General features: G+C 52.3%; 11 protein-coding genes and 1 non-coding gene across 12 annotated transcripts; 8 read left to right on the top strand and 4 right to left on the bottom strand.

The window, feature by feature from the left end:
- Positions 1-27: 27 nt before the first annotated feature.
- Positions 28-2277, top strand: PMT6 (dolichyl-phosphate-mannose-protein mannosyltransferase PMT6; the record flags this gene model as incomplete). Its single annotated transcript, XM_022608937.1, has 1 exon — positions 28-2277. The coding sequence occupies one exon, from the start codon at positions 28-30 to the stop codon at positions 2275-2277; it is 2250 nt and encodes a 749-aa protein (XP_022465383.1).
- Positions 2278-2328: 51 nt separating this feature from the next.
- ELP2 (Elongator subunit ELP2) lies at positions 2329-4701 on the bottom strand (the record flags this gene model as incomplete). Its single annotated transcript, XM_022608936.1, has 1 exon — positions 2329-4701. One exon carries the CDS (start codon positions 4699-4701, stop codon positions 2329-2331), a length of 2373 nt encoding a protein of 790 aa, XP_022465382.1.
- A 1503-nt stretch (positions 4702-6204) lies between these two features.
- KNAG0Gtrna1G lies at positions 6205-6275 on the top strand. Its single transcript has one exon. It is a non-coding gene; the product is annotated as a tRNA-Gly (tRNA).
- Positions 6276-6516: 241 nt separating this feature from the next.
- On the bottom strand, positions 6517-8280 carry ILV3 (dihydroxy-acid dehydratase ILV3; the record flags this gene model as incomplete). The annotated part of the gene is made up of 1 exon (XM_022608935.1): positions 6517-8280. One exon carries the CDS (start codon positions 8278-8280, stop codon positions 6517-6519), a length of 1764 nt encoding a protein of 587 aa, XP_022465381.1.
- A 195-nt stretch (positions 8281-8475) lies between these two features.
- Positions 8476-8931, top strand: YCH1 (phosphatase YCH1; the record flags this gene model as incomplete). Its single annotated transcript, XM_022608934.1, has 1 exon — positions 8476-8931. One exon carries the CDS (start codon positions 8476-8478, stop codon positions 8929-8931), a length of 456 nt encoding a protein of 151 aa, XP_022465380.1.
- A 369-nt stretch (positions 8932-9300) lies between these two features.
- On the top strand, positions 9301-12177 carry ADE3 (trifunctional formate-tetrahydrofolate ligase/methenyltetrahydrofolate cyclohydrolase/methylenetetrahydrofolate dehydrogenase ADE3; the record flags this gene model as incomplete). Its single annotated transcript, XM_022608933.1, has 1 exon — positions 9301-12177. One exon carries the CDS (start codon positions 9301-9303, stop codon positions 12175-12177), a length of 2877 nt encoding a protein of 958 aa, XP_022465379.1.
- A 131-nt stretch (positions 12178-12308) lies between these two features.
- Positions 12309-13217, top strand: TDA10 (putative ATP-dependent kinase; the record flags this gene model as incomplete). The annotated part of the gene is made up of 1 exon (XM_022608932.1): positions 12309-13217. One exon carries the CDS (start codon positions 12309-12311, stop codon positions 13215-13217), a length of 909 nt encoding a protein of 302 aa, XP_022465378.1.
- Positions 13218-13293: 76 nt separating this feature from the next.
- Positions 13294-13605, top strand: MVB12 (ubiquitin-binding ESCRT-I subunit protein MVB12; the record flags this gene model as incomplete). Its single annotated transcript, XM_022608931.1, has 1 exon — positions 13294-13605. One exon carries the CDS (start codon positions 13294-13296, stop codon positions 13603-13605), a length of 312 nt encoding a protein of 103 aa, XP_022465377.1.
- A 26-nt stretch (positions 13606-13631) lies between these two features.
- On the bottom strand, positions 13632-14378 carry CIR1 (Cir1p; the record flags this gene model as incomplete). The annotated part of the gene is made up of 1 exon (XM_022608929.1): positions 13632-14378. One exon carries the CDS (start codon positions 14376-14378, stop codon positions 13632-13634), a length of 747 nt encoding a protein of 248 aa, XP_022465376.1.
- A 91-nt stretch (positions 14379-14469) lies between these two features.
- On the top strand, positions 14470-15357 carry SER2 (phosphoserine phosphatase; the record flags this gene model as incomplete). Its single annotated transcript, XM_022608928.1, has 1 exon — positions 14470-15357. The coding sequence occupies one exon, from the start codon at positions 14470-14472 to the stop codon at positions 15355-15357; it is 888 nt and encodes a 295-aa protein (XP_022465375.1).
- Positions 15358-15765: 408 nt separating this feature from the next.
- KNAG0G00720 (uncharacterized protein) lies at positions 15766-17091 on the bottom strand (the record flags this gene model as incomplete). Its single annotated transcript, XM_022608927.1, has 1 exon — positions 15766-17091. One exon carries the CDS (start codon positions 17089-17091, stop codon positions 15766-15768), a length of 1326 nt encoding a protein of 441 aa, XP_022465374.1.
- Positions 17092-17260: 169 nt separating this feature from the next.
- On the top strand, positions 17261-18682 carry ZPR1 (zinc finger-containing protein ZPR1; the record flags this gene model as incomplete). Its single annotated transcript, XM_022608926.1, has 1 exon — positions 17261-18682. The coding sequence occupies one exon, from the start codon at positions 17261-17263 to the stop codon at positions 18680-18682; it is 1422 nt and encodes a 473-aa protein (XP_022465373.1).
- Between the last annotated feature and the right edge of the window lie 83 nt (positions 18683-18765).

The raw sequence follows: 18765 nt of genomic DNA, 5'->3' as shown, positions 1-18765 counted from the left end.
TTCAGATCCCTGGGACTTGGATAGACCATGTCCAGCTTTCAGTTGAATGAGGATCGGGATAATCTACGGAAAAGGAAAACGGACGAACCGCTTCCAATTGACCCCAATGACGGGATTATAGTAGATCGCGACGTGAAGAAGACATTACCTGCAACAGGATACGGAACGTGGAAACATATCTTGTTGGATGTTGTTGGACCTCTGGCGTTAACGTTTCTCTCGTTCTACCTACGATTTTATAGAATTGGGAAGAACAATAACGTAGTGTGGGATGAGGCACATTTTGGTAAATTTGGCTCATATTATCTAAAGCACGAGTTTTACCACGACGTCCACCCTCCTCTGGGTAAAATGCTTATTGCATTGAGTGAATGGCTTACTGGATTTGATGGTGATTTTGCTTTTGAGTCTGGCGCCACTTACAAAAATGGTATGAACTACGTGTTTATGAGGAAATTTAATGCCACCTTCGGTGCTCTATGTGTCCCAGTGACCTTCTTCACTTCCAAGTGGCTGGGATTTGCTTATCCAACGATGTATCTGGTAACAACGATGGTTACACTGGAACATTCTTTTATAGTTCTTTCAAAGTTCATATTGCTGGATTCGATGCTTCTTTTCTTCACTGCAACTACGTTTGCCTGCATGGCCAAGTTACACAATCTTAGGAATACACAGTTTACTCGCACTTGGTCACTTTGGATGCTTCTTACTGGTCTCTCCATTGGATGTGTGTGTTCAGTAAAATGGGTTGGTATATTGGTCACAGCGGTGGTAGGCCTCTACACCATCATAGACCTCTTCAGACTGTTTCACGACAAGTCTGTAACCCGATTACAATACACCAAGCATTGGATTATCCGGATATTGGATCTGATATTGATCCCATTCTTGGTGTACCTTTTCTGCTTCAAGATTCATTTTGCATTGCTTTACAAGTCAGGTACAGGTGACGCGTCGACCAACTCATTATTTCAGGTAAACTTGGAAGGAACTCAAATCCAAAACAGCCCTCGCGATGTGATGTTTGGGTCTGTTGTAACAATACGGTCCCATGGACTGAGCCCAAACCTATTACACTCCCACATACAGTCCTACCCAGACGGGTCAAGACAGGGTCAGGTTACTGGTTACGGCCATTCGGATAGCAACAATAATTGGCAGTTTCAGTTTGCCAGAACCTCTGGCATTCATCTTGACGAGAATGGAAAAACTCCAAATGGAGAATTGATACCTGTTGTAGATGGACTAACGGTAAGACTAGTACACAACAACACTCGCTCCAACTTGCATTCTCATGAAATACCTTCCCACGTCTCTCGCGGTAACTTCGAAGTCAGCCGATACGGTTCTGAGACGAAAGGTGATGAAAAGGATGATTGGGTTATTGAGATCGTGGATCAGCTACGGTCGTCGAATTACGACTTCCCCGAGGAAGATCCTTCAATGCTGCATCCTATTTCAACATTTTTTAGATTGAGACACAAAGAGCTTGGCTGCTATTTATCTTCCACAGGGATGGCATATCCTCAATGGGGGTTTTCGCAAGCTGAAATCGTGTGCAAGTATTCATGGAGTAAAAGGGATAAATCTACATGGTGGAATGTCGAAGATCATTGGAATGACCAATTAGAAGCCGATGAGGACTACAGCCCGCCAGCTTCTAAGTTTTGGACAGATTTCATTTTAATAAACTTTGCTATGGCTTCGTCGAATAATGCGTTAATACCGGATCCAGACAAATATGACAACCTTGCCTCCGAGGCCTGGGAATGGCCAATTCTATACACCGGGCTCAGACTGTGTGGATGGGATCTAAGCAACACTAGGTACTATTTGTTGGGTTCTCCATTCAACACTTGGGCGTCAACTCTAACAATTATACTGCTGCCATTATTGCTCTTCTCAATATTTTACCAATGGAGAAGACAAACTATTCAAATAACTGAACCGCACTGGTGGACCCTCATCATGCAATGTGGCTTCCCACTTGTGGGCTGGTTGTCACACTACTTACCATTTGTTGTCATGGGACGAGTTACCTATGTGCATCATTATGTTCCTGCGCTGTACTTTGCGATCATGGTCTTTGGATTTGCCATGAACTACTGGGTGTACCCAAAACATCCTTTGATAAGCATACCTGTTTACCTTGCAATGTTCTCTGGCTGCATCTATATCTACTACTACTTCTCTCCGCTGTGCCAAGGAATGGACGGTGCGCCAATGAAGTACTTATACTTAGAGTGGTTCCGTTCATGGGATATTGTTGTGTAGATTATTATATACGAAAATATTAATGCCCTAGAATGCTTCACGCGAATAACTCTAATATTGAACAGAGTAAATTCTTGTGGAGTTATCGCTACTGGCAGATGCTAAGTACAGTTGATTTGCGCCTCCCAAAATCGACATCGACCATCTCAACCTAAATATTTTGTCAGCTGGCGAGATGTGATGTTCTAATTCCTCAAACTTCTGGAAACCGTCACTGCCATAGGTATAAATAATAATCGTACCATCTTCTAGACCTGCAGCAACCAGTAATTTACCGTCAATCACTCTATCCAAAACAGAAAGTGCAGTTACAGGCTTCGTGTGTTTCATAGAGTTCTCTGCCGCATACTCGTCTTTGCCCACATCGTACCTCCAAAGTTTTATCGTACGATCACGAGAACTGGTGACAAAGGCGTTGCCAAACTCAAGAGGAGTCCAGTCACCGTCCCATATAATTCTTGTATGAGGTTTCTCATGAGTGTACCTTAAGGTGAATGTGTTATTGTCAAAGTTCCTTTCCCAGACCGCCCATTTTCTGTCCCTGCAAACACTCAGCAAGTATTTACTGTCCTTTGAAAAGCGTAATCTGGTGATAGTCAAACCGTGAAACGCCAAAGTTGGTAGGACTTCCAGCCATGTAGTTGTATCAAATATCCTGATCACAGCGTGCTGTGGGGTGTTCGATCTACAAGCGGATGCAATAAAGCGGCCATCTGTAGAGATATCAAGACATGTGTTTTCGTAACCGTGACCATACAACTTTTCCATCTCTGGCCATAGTAGATGCCTTTGCAAAATGTCCTCAGTAGGGGGCCCAGTCAAGGAAGAAAGCATATTTTGCAGAACAGTCTTCCGGGCATCACCACCCTCCCCGTCCATGCCCTCCTCATCACTTGCATCGTCCGTTGCCTTATTGGACAGCCCTAAAACTGGAACAGATGCAGCCTCGGGCATCTCATTGGAATTTTGAGCTTCTACATGCACAAACTTTTGTAAGATCTCAGCTACACCCTTTGGCTCACTGAACGACCTTAAAATCTTTTCGTCCCCACCGCTAACAAAGCCATTATTATTCATTGCCTCCACACAGATCATGTCGTACCCATGGATCTGTGGTCTTGAAAATTCATGCCACGTCTTATCCGCTCTTTCGGTTCCGTCGGCATTATATAACCATGGCGCATATAATCTAGTCGTTTGGTCCAACGATGTTGACAGTAAATAAGCACCATTTGGAGACCAAGATATATCGGTAACATCCTTCGTGGAACCTGTGATTCCCAGCTTTTGGTCCATTACCACACCATCCTTGGCTGCCCATACTCTCCAGGCACCCGTTCTCCCGTTCGTCAAAATACAGTCCATATCATTGTGAGTGAACCAAATACACGACCAAAACCCACCAGACGAACCAGTTGCGGTGGACGCACCCTTAGAGGATAGTTCACCTAGCCTTAGATTACAGATCCAAATACCAGACGCCTTCTCGGGTTCCCAAATCATCAAGGCTGTATCAGCTGTAGATGCAAGCAGTTGTAGCTTTGTTTCGTGCCATTGGAGAGAGGAGATCCAGTCATCGTGCCCCATGATCAAAGCATCAAAGTTAATACAGACTTTCAGGTCTGTGCCAACATCGAATTTGTATTGTTTATTGTTCAACAAGGTTAGTTTGTTGTCATCCTCTTCCTCTCCCTCAATTAAATCATCGATTCTTATCCTCCATAGTCTGATATAGCGATCTTGAGAACCAGAGCACAACAAATAGTCACCTGGAGTTTCCTGGTGGCGGAATGCCAATGATTTTACCCAATCTTCATGGCCCTCCAAAGTTGCAGACAATTCACAGTCGTCTATCATCCGAGACTCTTTATTGAAAGTGAAAGAAAAGATAAATATATTGACACTTGTGCCCCCGACCGCTAGCAAATACTTGTCGTTCTTCACATTCGAAAGCGATAACGACAAGGGCAGGACATTTCTGGCCACATGACACTCATGGCCTAAAACAAATTTACCACTGTCATCACTTTGGCAAACCCAAAGAGACATCAGCCCATCAGCACAACCAACAGCAATTACCCCTGGCAATGCGGTCAAAGTCACAATCGTATTATTGTAGTGTTCTATAGTTTGAACACATTTTAGTACCTCCTTATCATTGGTGTATTTCCAGATTTTGACATGAAAATCCTCGGATGCAGAAACCAGATAATCTGTTCCCTTAATAAATGTTACACAGGTGACATCTGCCTCATGGCCCTTCAAAGTTGCGAGGACACCTTTACACTTTTCATCTGTAGGGTTCCAAAGTGCAATTGTTTTACCCGCTCCGAATGCAACTAGGTTTCGAGACTTGTCAAAGTCACTTACCTGATTTTGCTGATTTGCACCAATAAATATGGCTTCCGTAGCAACACGCGACATCAGTAGCAGGTTCAGTTGGCCTAATTCTATCCGATGAACGTGCACTAAGTGGTGTATTTTAAGCGATGACTTTAAAATTTTCCAAAAATTTCACGTTAAAAGATTCTATGCGCAGAACAAACGGTGAAGAGTCCTTAAAGAGCATCAACAATTAAAGAAGGTACGGCGGGGAGCCGGCAACGCGGAGCTGGAGCAGCTGTATGTTTACGCAGTACTGTTTTTATCACTGGAACAAGCACATAAATGCGAGGTGAGCAGAAAGAGCGGTTACGAAACAGCAAAGGAAAACGAACTGTTTAAAGACGTTCCAGAACATGACTAAGGTTGTATTCGAGTGTACAATATTTGGAGCATCTAATGCTTTGGTTTGATTTGAATTTAACGCCAGATGCCAATTAATGTAGTTAGAGCCGGCATTGAATTTAATAAGATCTGAATTTGTTGGTCTCAAACATCAACCGAGCTTTTGGTAAGATTACAATAAAACAAGAAAATATGATGAACATTGGTAGTAAAGCCAGCAATTTGTCTTTGAAACTGAAAGCTGTTTTGAGGTGTCCCTGACTCACTACCTAAAACAAGAAAGTTGAGCAATCGACGTGGCGAGTAGCACAATATATGCTGGAAGAGATGTTTATACTTTCAGTGTTAAAGTAAACGATATCACGCTGACTGAAAGTACTCTCTGTGTGAAGTTACAAGTCGCAAACTGTAGTTTCACACCAGAAAATATTTTCTTCTTGAATCCAGATAGATGTAGTCCGTTACATAAGTCTGTTGAAAAAGATTGATCCAGTTGATATAACCTTATTCCGGCTGTTCGGAACAAGGGATGGACTCCTCTTGTTCCAGTTACCAGTACATGTTTTTGTGATCAAGTACAATCCCGTATAGATAATTCTTTGATAGATCTAGCCACTCTTGTTTTTTTATTGAGAGAAACATAATACGGGAGCATCTGCTAAAATTATCTCTACTTCTAGAACAGTTTTGGAAATTTTTGTAACATGGAACTCACACAGTTCCAATCACGAGACACAGCTCTCAGTCACAAACTCTCACAGTTCTCAGTCACGAGACATACAGCTTTCGGTAACGACATACAACTGTCTTTCCTACGAGACACAAACAATAAGCCCTCTTCCACAAGGCAACACATCGCAATATACAACAAACAATACAAAAGCGTCACACCCTGCTTTAATCACCAGAGCACACCCCACTTAGTCACCAGACTACACCCCACCTTAGTCAGCAGACTACGTATCTATAACGAACGGACAGACCCAAGCTAATGCGATCTGATCCAGCGTCACCAAATATTATATAAAGGCCACAGATTCCAGTCATTGGAATCCTCGTCTTGCTTCCTTTATATATTTTCTTTCTATATATTCCTTATATAGAGAGGGCAGACAATTGAACACTGTTGAACTCTTATAGAGTGTACTCAAAACATTAAGTATCTTCAGCACTATCTTTTATTTTTTTGTCTTTTAATACGCGCAAGTGGTTTAGTGGTAAAATCCAACGTTGCCATCGTTGGGCCCCCGGTTCGATTCCGGGCTTGCGCATTCTTTTTTGCTTCTATTTCTGGCACTTGTACCAGCCAGCTCCAGCGGACAGCAACCGTTGGCATTCGCAAATGATGTAAAGTCATTGATCGCTCACCCCAAAAACACAACTATCATATCCATTCAATGGACTATATACCTGATAACTAAATCTCTATTAATAAATAAATAATATATCATAAGTGATACTGCGAGACGTTCCACGTCCACGCAACATCGTAAAGTAAAACCTTCCCAACAATTAAGCGTCTGTCACACAGCCTAGAGATGCGTTACTTACCAGCTTAGCGTACTTTGACAAAGTACCTCTGCTGTAGCGAGGAGCAGGTTTGGTCCACTGCGCCTTACGTTGAGCCATTTCCGAATCCGAGACCAAAAGGTCAATCTTATTGTTGTCCGCGTCGATGACGATCTCGTCACCATCCTTGACCAACCCAATTGGACCACCTTCTGCTGCCTCTGGCACGATGTGGCCGATCAGGAAACCGTGAGACCCACCGGAGAATCTACCGTCCGTTAGGAGGGCGACGTCCTTGCCCAGCCCGTAGCCCATAAGTGCGGAGGAAGGTTTCAACATCTCAGGCATACCTGGACCACCTCTTGGTCCCTCGTATCTGATAATGACGACCGTCTTCTCACCCTTCTTGATCTCACCCTTCTCTAGGGCGTGGATGAAGGAGGATTCGTCCTCGAAGACACGGGCGGCACCCTTAAAGTAGGTCCCTTCCTTACCGGTGATCTTGCCGACGGCCCCACCTGGGGCCAGCGACCCGGTCAAGATCTGCAAGTGGCCGGACTCCTTGATAGGGTTGGACAATGGCTTGATGATCTCTTGTCCCTCTGGTAGCGATTTCGCCTTCTTGGCACGCTCCGCCAAAGTGTCACCAGTGACGGTCAAAGTGTCCCCATGCATGAACCCGTTGTCGTACAGGAACTTGATCACTGCCTGGGTACCGTTGACAGCGACGAGGTCCGCCATAACGTATTTACCGGATGGCTTGAAGTCCCCCAGTAGTGGAGTCTTGTCACTGATGCGTTGGAAGTCGCTTGGCGTGATCTTGACACCTGCGGAGTACGCGACGGCGATCAAGTGAAGGACGGAGTTCGTGGACCCTCCAGTGGCGATGACGTACGTGATGGCGTTTTCGAACGCCTCCTTGGTGAAGATATCCCGAGGTAAGATGTTCAACTCCATGGTTTTCTTGATTGTTTCACCGATGTTGTCACATTCGGCTAGCTTCTCCTTGGAGACCGCTGGTGACGAAGAGGAGTTTGGAACAGTGATCCCAAGCACCTCAGCTGCGGAGGCCATGGTGTTCGCCGTGTACATCCCACCGCAGGACCCTGGACCAGGGCATGCGTGTGTGACGATATCCTCTCTCTCGTTCTCGGTGATCTCGTCTGCGATGAACTGTCCGTAAGATTGGAACGCTGAGACGATGTCGATGTTCTTGGAGATCTTCTTCGACCCACATGTAGGGTGGCCGGGCAAGATGGTCCCCCCGTAGACCATGATGGAAGGTCTGTTGTGTCTCCCCATGGCCATCATGACACCTGGCATGTTCTTGTCACACGAGGGGATCGCGATGTTGGCGTCGTACGACTGGGCCATCATAATTGTTTCGAAGGAGTCTGCGATGACCTCTCTCGACTGCAACGAGTAGCGCATACCGGAGGTACCCATGGAGATCCCGTCCGAGACCCCAACCGTGTTGAACTGCATGGCCTTCAAATTGGCCTTGTCGACGGAGGCAGCACATCTGTGGTTCAAGTCGAGCAAGTGCATGTTGCACGGGTTCCCAGACCACCAACAGGACCCAACACCAACTTGTGCCTTGGCGAAATCGTCGCGCTTGAAACCAGTAGCGTACAGCATCGCCTGCGAGGCTCCTTGGTCTTTTGGCTCAGTGATATGGTACGAGTACTTGTTCAATTTCTTGGCAGCAGCATTCTTCCCACTGGAAGAAAAACACCTCTGTCCAGCAATTCTAGCTAGTACACCCATTTTTCCCTGTGAGTATGCGTATGCTATTCTTGTTCCTCAATGGCACGTTCCTAGACCCGGGAACCTCTAGCACATATATATAAGTTAACTATACTTAAAGCGATGTGACTCAAATTCGACTGAAAAATTTTCTGCTGACAAAAACGCCGGTTACGGAGCAACGACACACAACGGCTCCTCGTGTTGACCTCGCCAATGCCATCTGTAGCGGACATCGAGTACGTGACCGCTGAGCAACTGTACGAGTGGCTGCAATTGGGTCACACGGCGGGGGTCCCAGGGGTCCCGGGGGAGCCCTTCGCAGTGGTCGACGTGCGCGGGTCGGACTTCGTCGGCGGCCACATCGCAGGGTGTATCCACGCCCCCTCCGGGTCGTTGAAGCACGGTGCCGGGATTGCGGAGCTGATACACACGCTGGAACAAGTGCGGTCCCGCGGTGGGGGCAAGCGTGTCAACGTCGTGTTCCACTGCGCGCAGTCGCAGCAGCGCGGACCGACGTCCGCGCTGCGGTTCCTGCGGTCTCTTGCACCGGAACAAAGGACCCACTACCGCGTGTGGGTCCTGCAGGGCGGGTTCAACCGCTGGCAGGACGTCTACGGCGAGGACAGCACCGTCACGGAGGGCTACGAACCGTCGCTGTGGCAGTGGTGACCGATTTTGTGACACCAAAACGCAGAAACACTCGTACACCACATACCCACGAGACGCATAATATACCGTGTCTGTGTACAGTACATATACAAACTTACAAGACCCACGAGTGCAATACCGCCTGGACCACTGGTGTTGCTTGCACCGACGGGACGCTGTTGTAGCTGGGGCGCTGTCGGGCCGCTGACTCCTCCGCAGCCAGCGGTCTGTGACCTCTAGAACTGCCGGAAATTGCTGCTTTCGGAAACGGCCCTCTCGTACACAGTTTGAGTCGCTGTGAATCTCTTATGTGTAAAGTGTTATTATATAAGGCTTGCTTGCTGGACGATGCCCTACTGGCTCGCCTCTGGGTCAAGGTCAAGAGGGGCAATGGCTGCTGCGAGTATCATTGACGGGAAGGCGGTCGCGCTGTCGATCCGCGAGGAGATCGCGAGACAGGTGGAGGATTTCAAAGTGAGCCAGCAGGACAGCTCGTTCCAGCCGAAGCTCGCGATCATCCAGGTGGGCGAGCGGCCCGACTCTGCCACGTACGTGCGGATGAAACGGAAGGCCGCCGCGGAGGCCGGGATCGCCGTCGATTTCATTCATCTTGCAGAGGATGTGACCGAGGGTGCCGTGCTGCGTCGCGTCGCTGAATTGAACGAGGACGCCGGGACGCACGGGATCATCGTGCAATTGCCCCTGCCGGCTCACATCAACGAGGACAGAGTCACCTCCACGGTCTCCGTGACGAAGGATGTCGACGGGTTTGGGCCAGCGAACGTGGGGGAACTAGCCAAGAGACATGGGACTCCACAGTTCTTGCCCTGTACGCCCAAGGGGATCATCGAGCTGTTGAAACGGTACGACGTTGCGCTGGAGGGCACCCGCAGCGTGGTCGTTGGACGGTCCGATATCGTCGGGAGCCCCGTCGCTGCGTTGCTGTCTGCACAGAACTCGACTGTGACGGTGGTCCACTCGCGCACGAAGGACCTCCACACGTACTTCAAGGACGCAGACGTCGTCGTCGTGGCCATTGGGCAACCTGAATTCATCAAGGGTGAGTGGTTTGCGGAGAATACACGCGGGTGCGTGATCGTCGATGTCGGCACGAACTACGTCGAGGACGCGACTCGTAAGTCCGGTGTCAGACTCGTCGGGGACGTCGAGTTCGATGAGGCCGCAAAGCACGCAAGACTGATCACACCGGTTCCTGGCGGTGTCGGGCCCATGACCGTCGCTATGCTGATGCAGAACACGCTGTTGGCCGCAAAGAGACGCTACGAGGAGGTCAACGGCGTCCGCCCAGCTGGAGAACGTGTCTACGAACCGTTACCTCTGAACCTTGAGAAACCGGTCCCCTCGGACTTCGAGATCTCAAGGGGACAACAGCCCAAGAACATCACACAAGTCGCCGCGGAGTCCGGGATCCTGCCCTCAGAGTTCGAACCCTACGGATTCGTCAAGGGTAAAGTGGACTTGAAGATCCTGGACAGGCTGCGCGACCGTGAGAACGGGAAGTACGTCCTCGTCACTGGGATCACTCCGACCCCGCTCGGCGAGGGGAAGTCCACGACCACGGCGGGGCTCGCACAGGCCTTCGGGGCACACTTGAACAAGACCGTGTTCGCGAACGTCCGTCAACCGTCGATGGGCCCCACGTTCGGGATCAAGGGCGGTGCCGCCGGTGGTGGGTACGCGCAAGTGATCCCGATGGACGAGTTTAACTTGCATATCACGGGGGACATCCATGCGATCTCAATGGCGAACAATTTGCTCGCTGCTGCGATTGACACGCGGATGTTCCACGAGTCCACGCAGAAGGACGCACCTTTGTACAAGAGGCTTGTACCCGCGAAGAAGGGCCAAAGACAGTTTACAAGGTCGATGCTGCGGCGTCTCGAGAAGCTCGGGATCGACAAGACGAACCCTGACGACCTGACGGAAACCGAGGTACACCGGTTCGCCCGGTTGAACATCGACCCGGACTCTGTCACTTGGAGACGTGTTGTCGACTGTAACGACCGGTTCCTGAGGGGGATCACCATTGGGGAGGCCCCCACGGAGCGCGGGTTCACGAGACACACCGGGTTCGACATCTCCGTTGCGTCCGAGTGCATGGCTATCCTTGCACTGTGCGATTCCCTCGAGGATATGCGTGAGAGGTTGGGCAAGATTGTCATTGGGACCAACAAAGAGACTGGTGAAACAGTCACCTGCGAAGACATAGGCTGTGCTGGTGCCATGACTGCTATCTTGAAGGACGCGGTGAAACCCAACATCATGCAGACTTTAGAGGGGACACCAGTGTTCGTTCACGCTGGACCCTTCGCTAACATCTCCATCGGTGCTTCCTCTGTGCTCGCTGACAAGATCGCACTGAAGTTGGCAGGTGTACGTCCCCAATGGACCCCCGAGGTTAAGGAGGACAAAGTCGGGTACGTGATCACTGAGGCCGGTTTCGATTTCACGATGGGTGGTGAGCGGTTCATCAACATCAAGTGCCGTTCCTCTGGGCTGGTACCGGATGTCGTTGTGATTGTAGCGACCGTGCGTGCCCTAAAGGTGCACGGCGGCGGTGCCGAGGTGAAAGCTGGCGCCCCACTGCCAGAGGAGTACACTACTGAGAACGTCGAGATGTTGCGTGCCGGGTGCGCCAACTTGGCGAAACACATTGAGAACGCACGCAGTTACAACTTGCCCGTTGTCGTCGCTATCAACCGGATGTCTTCGGATACGGACAAGGAACACGCTGTGATCCGGGAGGAATCCCTCAAGGCAGGCGCGGTGGACGCCGTCGTATCGAACCACTGGGAGGAAGGCGGTGCCGGAGCTGTGGATCTAGCCCGCGGGGTCATCGACGCGATCCACAACCACTCGAACGATCAATTCCAGTTTTTGTACTCTACACAGGACGGCAGTTCGATCGAGGCGAAGATATCAAAGATCGCTACGGAGATGTACGGTGCCGGGTCCGTTGAGTTCTCACCTGAGGCGCAGCGCAAGATCGCGCAGTACACGGCGCAGGGGTTCAGTGGGCTGCCGATTTGCATCGCGAAGACGCAGTACTCGCTGTCGCATGACGCGGCGCTGAAGGGCGTGCCCCATGGGTTCACGTTCCCGATCCGCGACGTCCGCATCGCGACGGGTGCAAACTACTTGTACGCTCTCGCCGCGGAGATCCAGACGATTCCGGGGCTCCCCACGCACTGTGGGTTCATGAACATCGAGGTCAATGGCGACGGCGAGATCGAGGGCATGTTCTGAACACCTACCTCTAGGCCTCTATGTACTAAGCGATATAATATATATTAAAGGAGCAATTGACCAACTTTGACCCCCCCACGTCTTGTAGCTCTTGAGAAGGTGGCTGGTTCGTGGTCGACAGCTGTAGCAGGATGCCTGGGAAGAGTGTGTTGGAGCACGCGGTGGAGTTTGTGGACGTTTACGTGCCGCAGTGGTTTGCGCGGGAGCAAAGCGACCCGCTGTTCATCTACGTTTCTGGTCCTCAGGGGTCCGGGAAGACCAGGGCAAGTGCTGAGCTGTGCGCGCACTTGAAGGCGAAGTACGCTGGGCAGTACAACGTTGCCTGTGTGTCTATTGATGATTTCTACCTGACTCACGCGGACCAGTTGAAGTTACAAGAGCAGTATTCCGGGAACGAGTTGTACAGGGGCCGTGGGATGCCAGGGACGCACGACATGCCACTTCTGAACAGAGTGTTGCAAGCCGTGTTGCAGCGGCGTGGGGACCAGCAGGAAAGTGGTGACGGTGATGGCGAGGAGTCCGCGTACGTGCACCTGCCGCAGTACGACAAGTCGCTGCATGGCGGTGCTGGTGACCGGCTGAGTTGTGAGAGGAGGGTCCCCGTGCCCGTGGACATCTTCATCCTCGAAGGTTGGTTTCTCGGGTTCAACCCTATCCTGAGCGGACGGTCTGGTCCGGAGACAGAGACCCCGCTGGCCGGGGATATGGTGGACGTGAATGCGAAGTTGTTCATGTACAGCGACCTGATGTGGAACAACCCTGAGATCCACTCGCTTGGGATCGTGCTTGCGGCGGATCAACTGGATGACGTGTACTTGTGGCGAGTGGAACAAGAGCACGAGACCGTGAGGGAGAGCCCCAATGGAGAGGGGATGACGGATGACGAGGTACGTGCGTTCGTTGATCGGTACATGCCTTGCTACAGGCTGTACTACGAGCCCTTTGTACGGAGTGAGCGTCTAGGGTCAGTAGCGACGCTCACTTTGGGGATTGATGCCTCGAGGGTCGTGTTTGGGAGTAAGACGAGGTGCATTGAGTGACGAGAAGCGGTGCATCTGTACATAGTGAAGAATTAAATACGTTAACTGCACTTACAACGCTTGCACGCCCCCAAGGATGTCGGGTGAGTACCGGTCGCTGCTACGTCGCGTGCCCCTGTACAACAAGCGCGGTGTTGCGGGTGGTGGACCACCCGCACCGTTGGAGGTCCCCACCCTGCAACCACCGCAGAGGCACCCTGGAGGATCCGAATCCCTCGTATCGCCCTGGATCCACGAGTGCGAGTCCCTAGAAGCGCAGTTGCAAGGGTACATCGGGCAAGGTGCCCTGTTCGACCAATGGTACGCCTCAACGTACCTTGCGCACAAACCTGCTGGGCTGCTCTCCCATAAAGTGCTGTCGCCAACAAGACCACAACCGTCAGAGTAAGGATATATAAGGTATGTAACGCTACACTACACTAAGTCCCTGATCTTGGAGACCAGTTCGTCCACTGAGGAGACCATGGTGACCGGCTTCTTTGCTGGCGGTTCACCCACGGAGACTTGTTCGAGTCTCTGGGACATGGTGGTTTCAGGGTCCACCTTCTCAATGGGCACCCTCTTGACCTTCATGAGTTTAGCGAGCCCTACGTACTTGGGCTTGTTGAGTCTGAGGTCTGCGGTGACGACGAGTGGTAACGGTGCAGAGACGGTCTGTTCCCCCGAGTCTGTCTCTGATGTGATGCTGAGGCGGGAAGTCTCAGGAGACCACTGGACACGAGACGCAGCTGTCGCCTGAGGCCACTGGAGCAAGCCTGCAAGCATGGGCCCAGTACATGCCGCGTCGTCATCAATAGCTTGCTTCCCCAAGAGCACAAGGTCGAAACCTCTGTCTTTGACGAACCCGTGAAGGATCTTCGCGACGGCGAGTGGTTCGAGGGTATTGCCCTCGGGGACTTTAACGTGTGTTGCGTGCTGTGCTCCACGGGCAAGACAGTTGCGTAGCACATCGGTGCAGGCATCCGGTCCCAAGGAGATACAGTGGACCTCCGCTTTGGCCGGTCCGCCGAGGGTCCGTTGCAAAGTGAGAGCCTCCTCCAGTGCGATCTCGTCGAACGGGTTGCTGCTGAACTTGAGCCCAGAGGTGGACAGAGCACCTTGGGAGACGATGGGACGCAACGCGGCGTCGACAACCCTCTTCACGGGCACCAGGATCTTCATTGGTGTCCTTGGTGAAGTCAAGAAGATGAAGAAGGTGAAGAACGACTCACTTCAACGACTTCAACTACTATAAGACGAAGCAAGATCCGCAATGACGGCGTACGTGGTGACATACATCAGCCAGACGGCCGACGAGCTCAGTGATGCATCCGTAGAGACGCTCTGTGGTCAATTGCGTGCGATGCAAGCGGCCGTGCAGCGTGTGGACCGGTTAGGTCCTCGAGCATGCGACGTGTACGTCGAGGGCAACTTAGAGAAGCGGGCCTTGCAAGAGGGTGCTGTCTCTGCTGTGGGTGCCGACGCCGTACTGCAATTGGCTAGTGTCCGTGGTGCGGCCCGCCGGCTCGTCGTCTTCGATATGGACTCGACGCTGATCGAGCAAGAGGTCATTGAGTTGGTCGCAAGACATGCCGGTGTCGAGCCCGCGGTCAAAGAGATCACTGACCGCGCGATGAACGGCGAACTGGACTTCAAAGCGTCCCTGCGGGAACGTGTTGCGCTTCTGGCGGGGCTCGACACCGGAGGGCTCTACGATTCCGTTCGGTCCGAACTTGTACTGACTCAAGGTGCCGACCAGTTGTGCCAGCTACTCCGCGAGTCCCAAGTCTCCACGGCAGTGCTCTCCGGTGGGTTTGTGCCCTTCGCAGGGCACATCCAGCGCGTGTTGCAACTGGACTACATGCGTGCCAACACTTTGGAGACGACCCCCGAGGGGATCCTCACGGGGCGCACCTTGGGACCCGTGGTAGACGGCACCGCCAAGGCCAATGCAGTACGTGAACTGTGCAGTGAGCTGGGCATCGACCCGCAATCCAGTGTGATGGTCGGCGACGGGGCCAACGACTTGCCCGCGATGGCCACTGCGGGATTCGGCGTCGCGTGGCACGCCAAACCGGCCGTCCGCGAGGCAGCACCCTCCCAATTGAACGGTCCGACACTTTTCGACGTCAAGTACGTGTTAGGTTATAGAGATACGTAGGAGTATGTACGTCCCATCTTAGATGTTGGCAACGATGTTCTGCTTGACAGCGGCCATGTTGGCACCGACGACCTTCGTGATCACAGAGCCCTTCTTGAAGAACACGAGCGTGGGCATCGCGGAGATCTCGTACCGCTGCGCCAGCTCGGGCAACTGGTCGACGTCCACCTTGACGAACTCCGCGGAGTCCGCGTACTGCGCGGCGAACTTCTCGACCATGGGGGCGATCATTTTGCAGGGGCCGCACCACGTCGCGAAGAAGTCCACGACCACAAGCTTCTCGGTGCCCTGCACCAACTTGTCAAACTCACCAGCGGATGTAACCTCAGAGACCATTGCAGTTGCTGTTGTCACACTGGCAGTGAGAGAGAGCAGAGAGTGTGGCAAATCGAGAAGAGACGCCTCTTTTTATACCAAAAGTTCCGCCCGCTGCTTAGTCAGAGGTGGCTTGTAGACAGAGTGATACATAGGGCTAGCTGGGTGTGCTTGCGGGAGGCGCCCTGGGCGCCAGCTTGAAGGAGAGGATGTCGTTGTGGCCCTCGGAGACGGTTGCGTCCTCGCTGACACGCACGCCGCCGCAGGTCTCGATCGCGGCGACGGCGACCTCCCCGCCAGGATGTGGCGGGCGACCTGGCCCACTGGGGTGCCGCTCTTCACGAGGAAGCAGTCCCGGAACACGGCGGTGCCGCTGCCGCCCGTGTAGCTGTGGATGTTCCGCACGGTGTACACGGGGACGAGTTTGAGCAGCGCTACCGAGGCCTGCAGGACTTGCACGACACCAGTGGACCCGAAACGGTACAGTACGAGGTCGCGTACCCGCTCGATCCGCTCCAGGGCCCTCTCGTCGAGTGGGCGCAGTTTCGGGTCGTCCTCCGCCGTATCGACGAACTCGGTGCCCTCGTCGTATTGCACAAACCCTTGTTTCTTCAACTTCCGAAGGAACACCTCTGTGACAGCACTCGTTAGCACACAGGGTGTGCCCGGGTGCCGCAGCAGGATCTTAGAGACGTTCTTGTCGGCGTCTGGGTGGTCGATCTTGTTCAGGGCAAGCACCGTGGGGAACTTCTCGGCCATGAACGACCGCACCACCCGCGTTATCCACTCGTCGTCCCATTGCTCCAGTGGTGGGAGATTCCCCTGTTCTGAGGCCACCCGGTCCAACGCCCTCTGTACCATGGGCACTTGCGACCCGTACCCTCCAAACTGCGCCTGCAGAGTGTCCACGGGGGAACTCTTCGTCGCAGTGTGTCGCCTCACAATGGACCCCCACCGCTTCTTCAAGTTCCCCTCGATCCACAGCCGGATCTCGTCCTGCAGCCACTCGATGTCGTACAGCGGGTCGTACCCGCGCGTGTTCTTCCCCTCGGAGTCAGTCGTCCCAGAGACATCCACCACATGGATCAACGCATCAGCGTGCCTCAGGTCGTCCAGAAACTTGTTCCCGAGACCACGGCCCGAATGCGCACCGGGGACCAACCCAGCAACGTCAAGAAGCATCACGGGCACATGCCGCTTCCCAGAGACACACCACCCGTAATTGGGCTTACACTGCGACTCGAGACCAAACCGGGAACAGGCACAGGGCAACTGGAGGTACCCTGTGGCCCTGTTCGGATCGATCGTGCAGAAGGGGAACGCACCCACAGCGGCATTGGCGTCCGTCAGCGAGTTCAAAAGCGTGGATTTCCCAGAGGAAGGTTTCCCGACTATCCCGATCAGCGGATCACGAGCCATTGGCCATCCCCAACCAGCAACTACGACTAGCACTGGTCCAGTACTACAACTACAGCTGCGATGAGGTCTCAACGAAACTGAAAATTTTTTATCAAATTCACATCTTCCAACTACTACTACTACTACTACTACTACTACTACTAGAAGTACTACAAAGAGACCAGTCACGATGCCAGAGGATATGTTTAAACCAGTCGGGGAACAAGCTGAAGAAGCGGAGCAGGTCGGCGTGCGCTTGACGGGCGCGGAGGACGCCATGGGACACCCAGTGCAAGAGATAGAGTCCCTGTGTATGAACTGTGGGGAAGACGGTACCACGCGGCTGCTTCTTACGTCGATCCCGTACTTCCGCGAGGTTGTCATCATGTCGTTCGAGTGCCCTCACTGTGGGCTCAAGAACTCGGAGATCCAGCCGGCGTCGCAGATCCAAGAATTGGGGTCCAAGTACTTGCTCAAGATCGAACAGAAAGAGGATTTCAACAGACAGGTTATCAAATCGGAGACGGCGACTTGTAAGTTCGCAGAACTAGATATCGAGATCCCACCGAAACGCGGGGTGCTTACCACAGTAGAGGGTCTGTTGGAAGAGATGATAGAGGACCTTCAATCGGACCAAGAACTGAGAAAGAAACAGCACCCTGAGTTGTACACCCAGATCGAACAAGTCATCGCGAAGGTTAAATCGTGCATCAACGCGGAACAGGGGACTCTCCCATTGACTTTCACGCTCGATGACCCGGCGGGGAACTCCTGGATCGAGTACAAACCGGGGGAGCCACAACACAAGTGGTCGCACACGCAGTACCCGCGCACAGACGAGCAGAACGTCCTCGTCGGGATCATCACGCAGGACCAGCTTGAGCAGAGACGCAGGGACAGGGCGCAGGCGGCACAGAAGGCCCGCGATACGGCAGAGAGAAACCCATCGCAAGCCGAGACACTCAAGGGGAAATTCGTCTCTGACCAAACGGACATCGAGAACTTCAACAACGAGGTCCAGACTTTCGCGGCAACGTGCCCCTCTTGTGGGGGTGCTTGCGACACGCACATGAAACCTGTCAACATCCCACATTTCAAAGAGGTCATCATCATGTCCACAGTGTGCGACAAGTGCGGGTACAAGTCCAACGAGGTCAAAACAGGTGGTGCGATTCCGGATAAGGGCCGCAAGATCACGCTCTACTGCGACGACCCGAGCGACCTCTCCAGGGACATCCTCAAGTCAGAGTCCTGCACGCTCTCCTGTCCAGAACTACACTTGGACATCCAGGAGGGAACATTGGGTGGTAGATTCACCACTTTGGAAGGTTTGCTCAGACAAGTCTACGAGGAACTTCAAGCTAGAGTATTCACTGTCAGCTCGGACTCCATGGACGACGCAACGAAACAGAACTGGGAGAAGTTTTTCGCCAATTTGCAGGACGCCATCGACGGGAAGGTCAAGTTCACAGTCGTCATGACAGACCCGCTTGCAGGGTCGTACATCCAGAACGTCTACGCCCCGGATGCAGACCCAAACATGACCATCGAGGACTACGAAAGGACAAAGGAACAGAACGACGAACTAGGACTCTCAGACATGAAGGTCTGATGGCCACGATACACCACAGGACCATGCATTTATTTATATACTCTTTTCAACTCTATACACTTAACCTTTCTCAACTCTTTAAG

Source organism: Huiozyma naganishii, chromosome 7 (assembly GCF_000348985.1).
Source record: "Huiozyma naganishii CBS 8797 chromosome 7, complete genome".
Taxonomy (NCBI): domain Eukaryota; kingdom Fungi; phylum Ascomycota; class Saccharomycetes; order Saccharomycetales; family Saccharomycetaceae; genus Huiozyma; species Huiozyma naganishii.
This window is presented reverse-complemented; position numbering and strand designations above follow the sequence as displayed.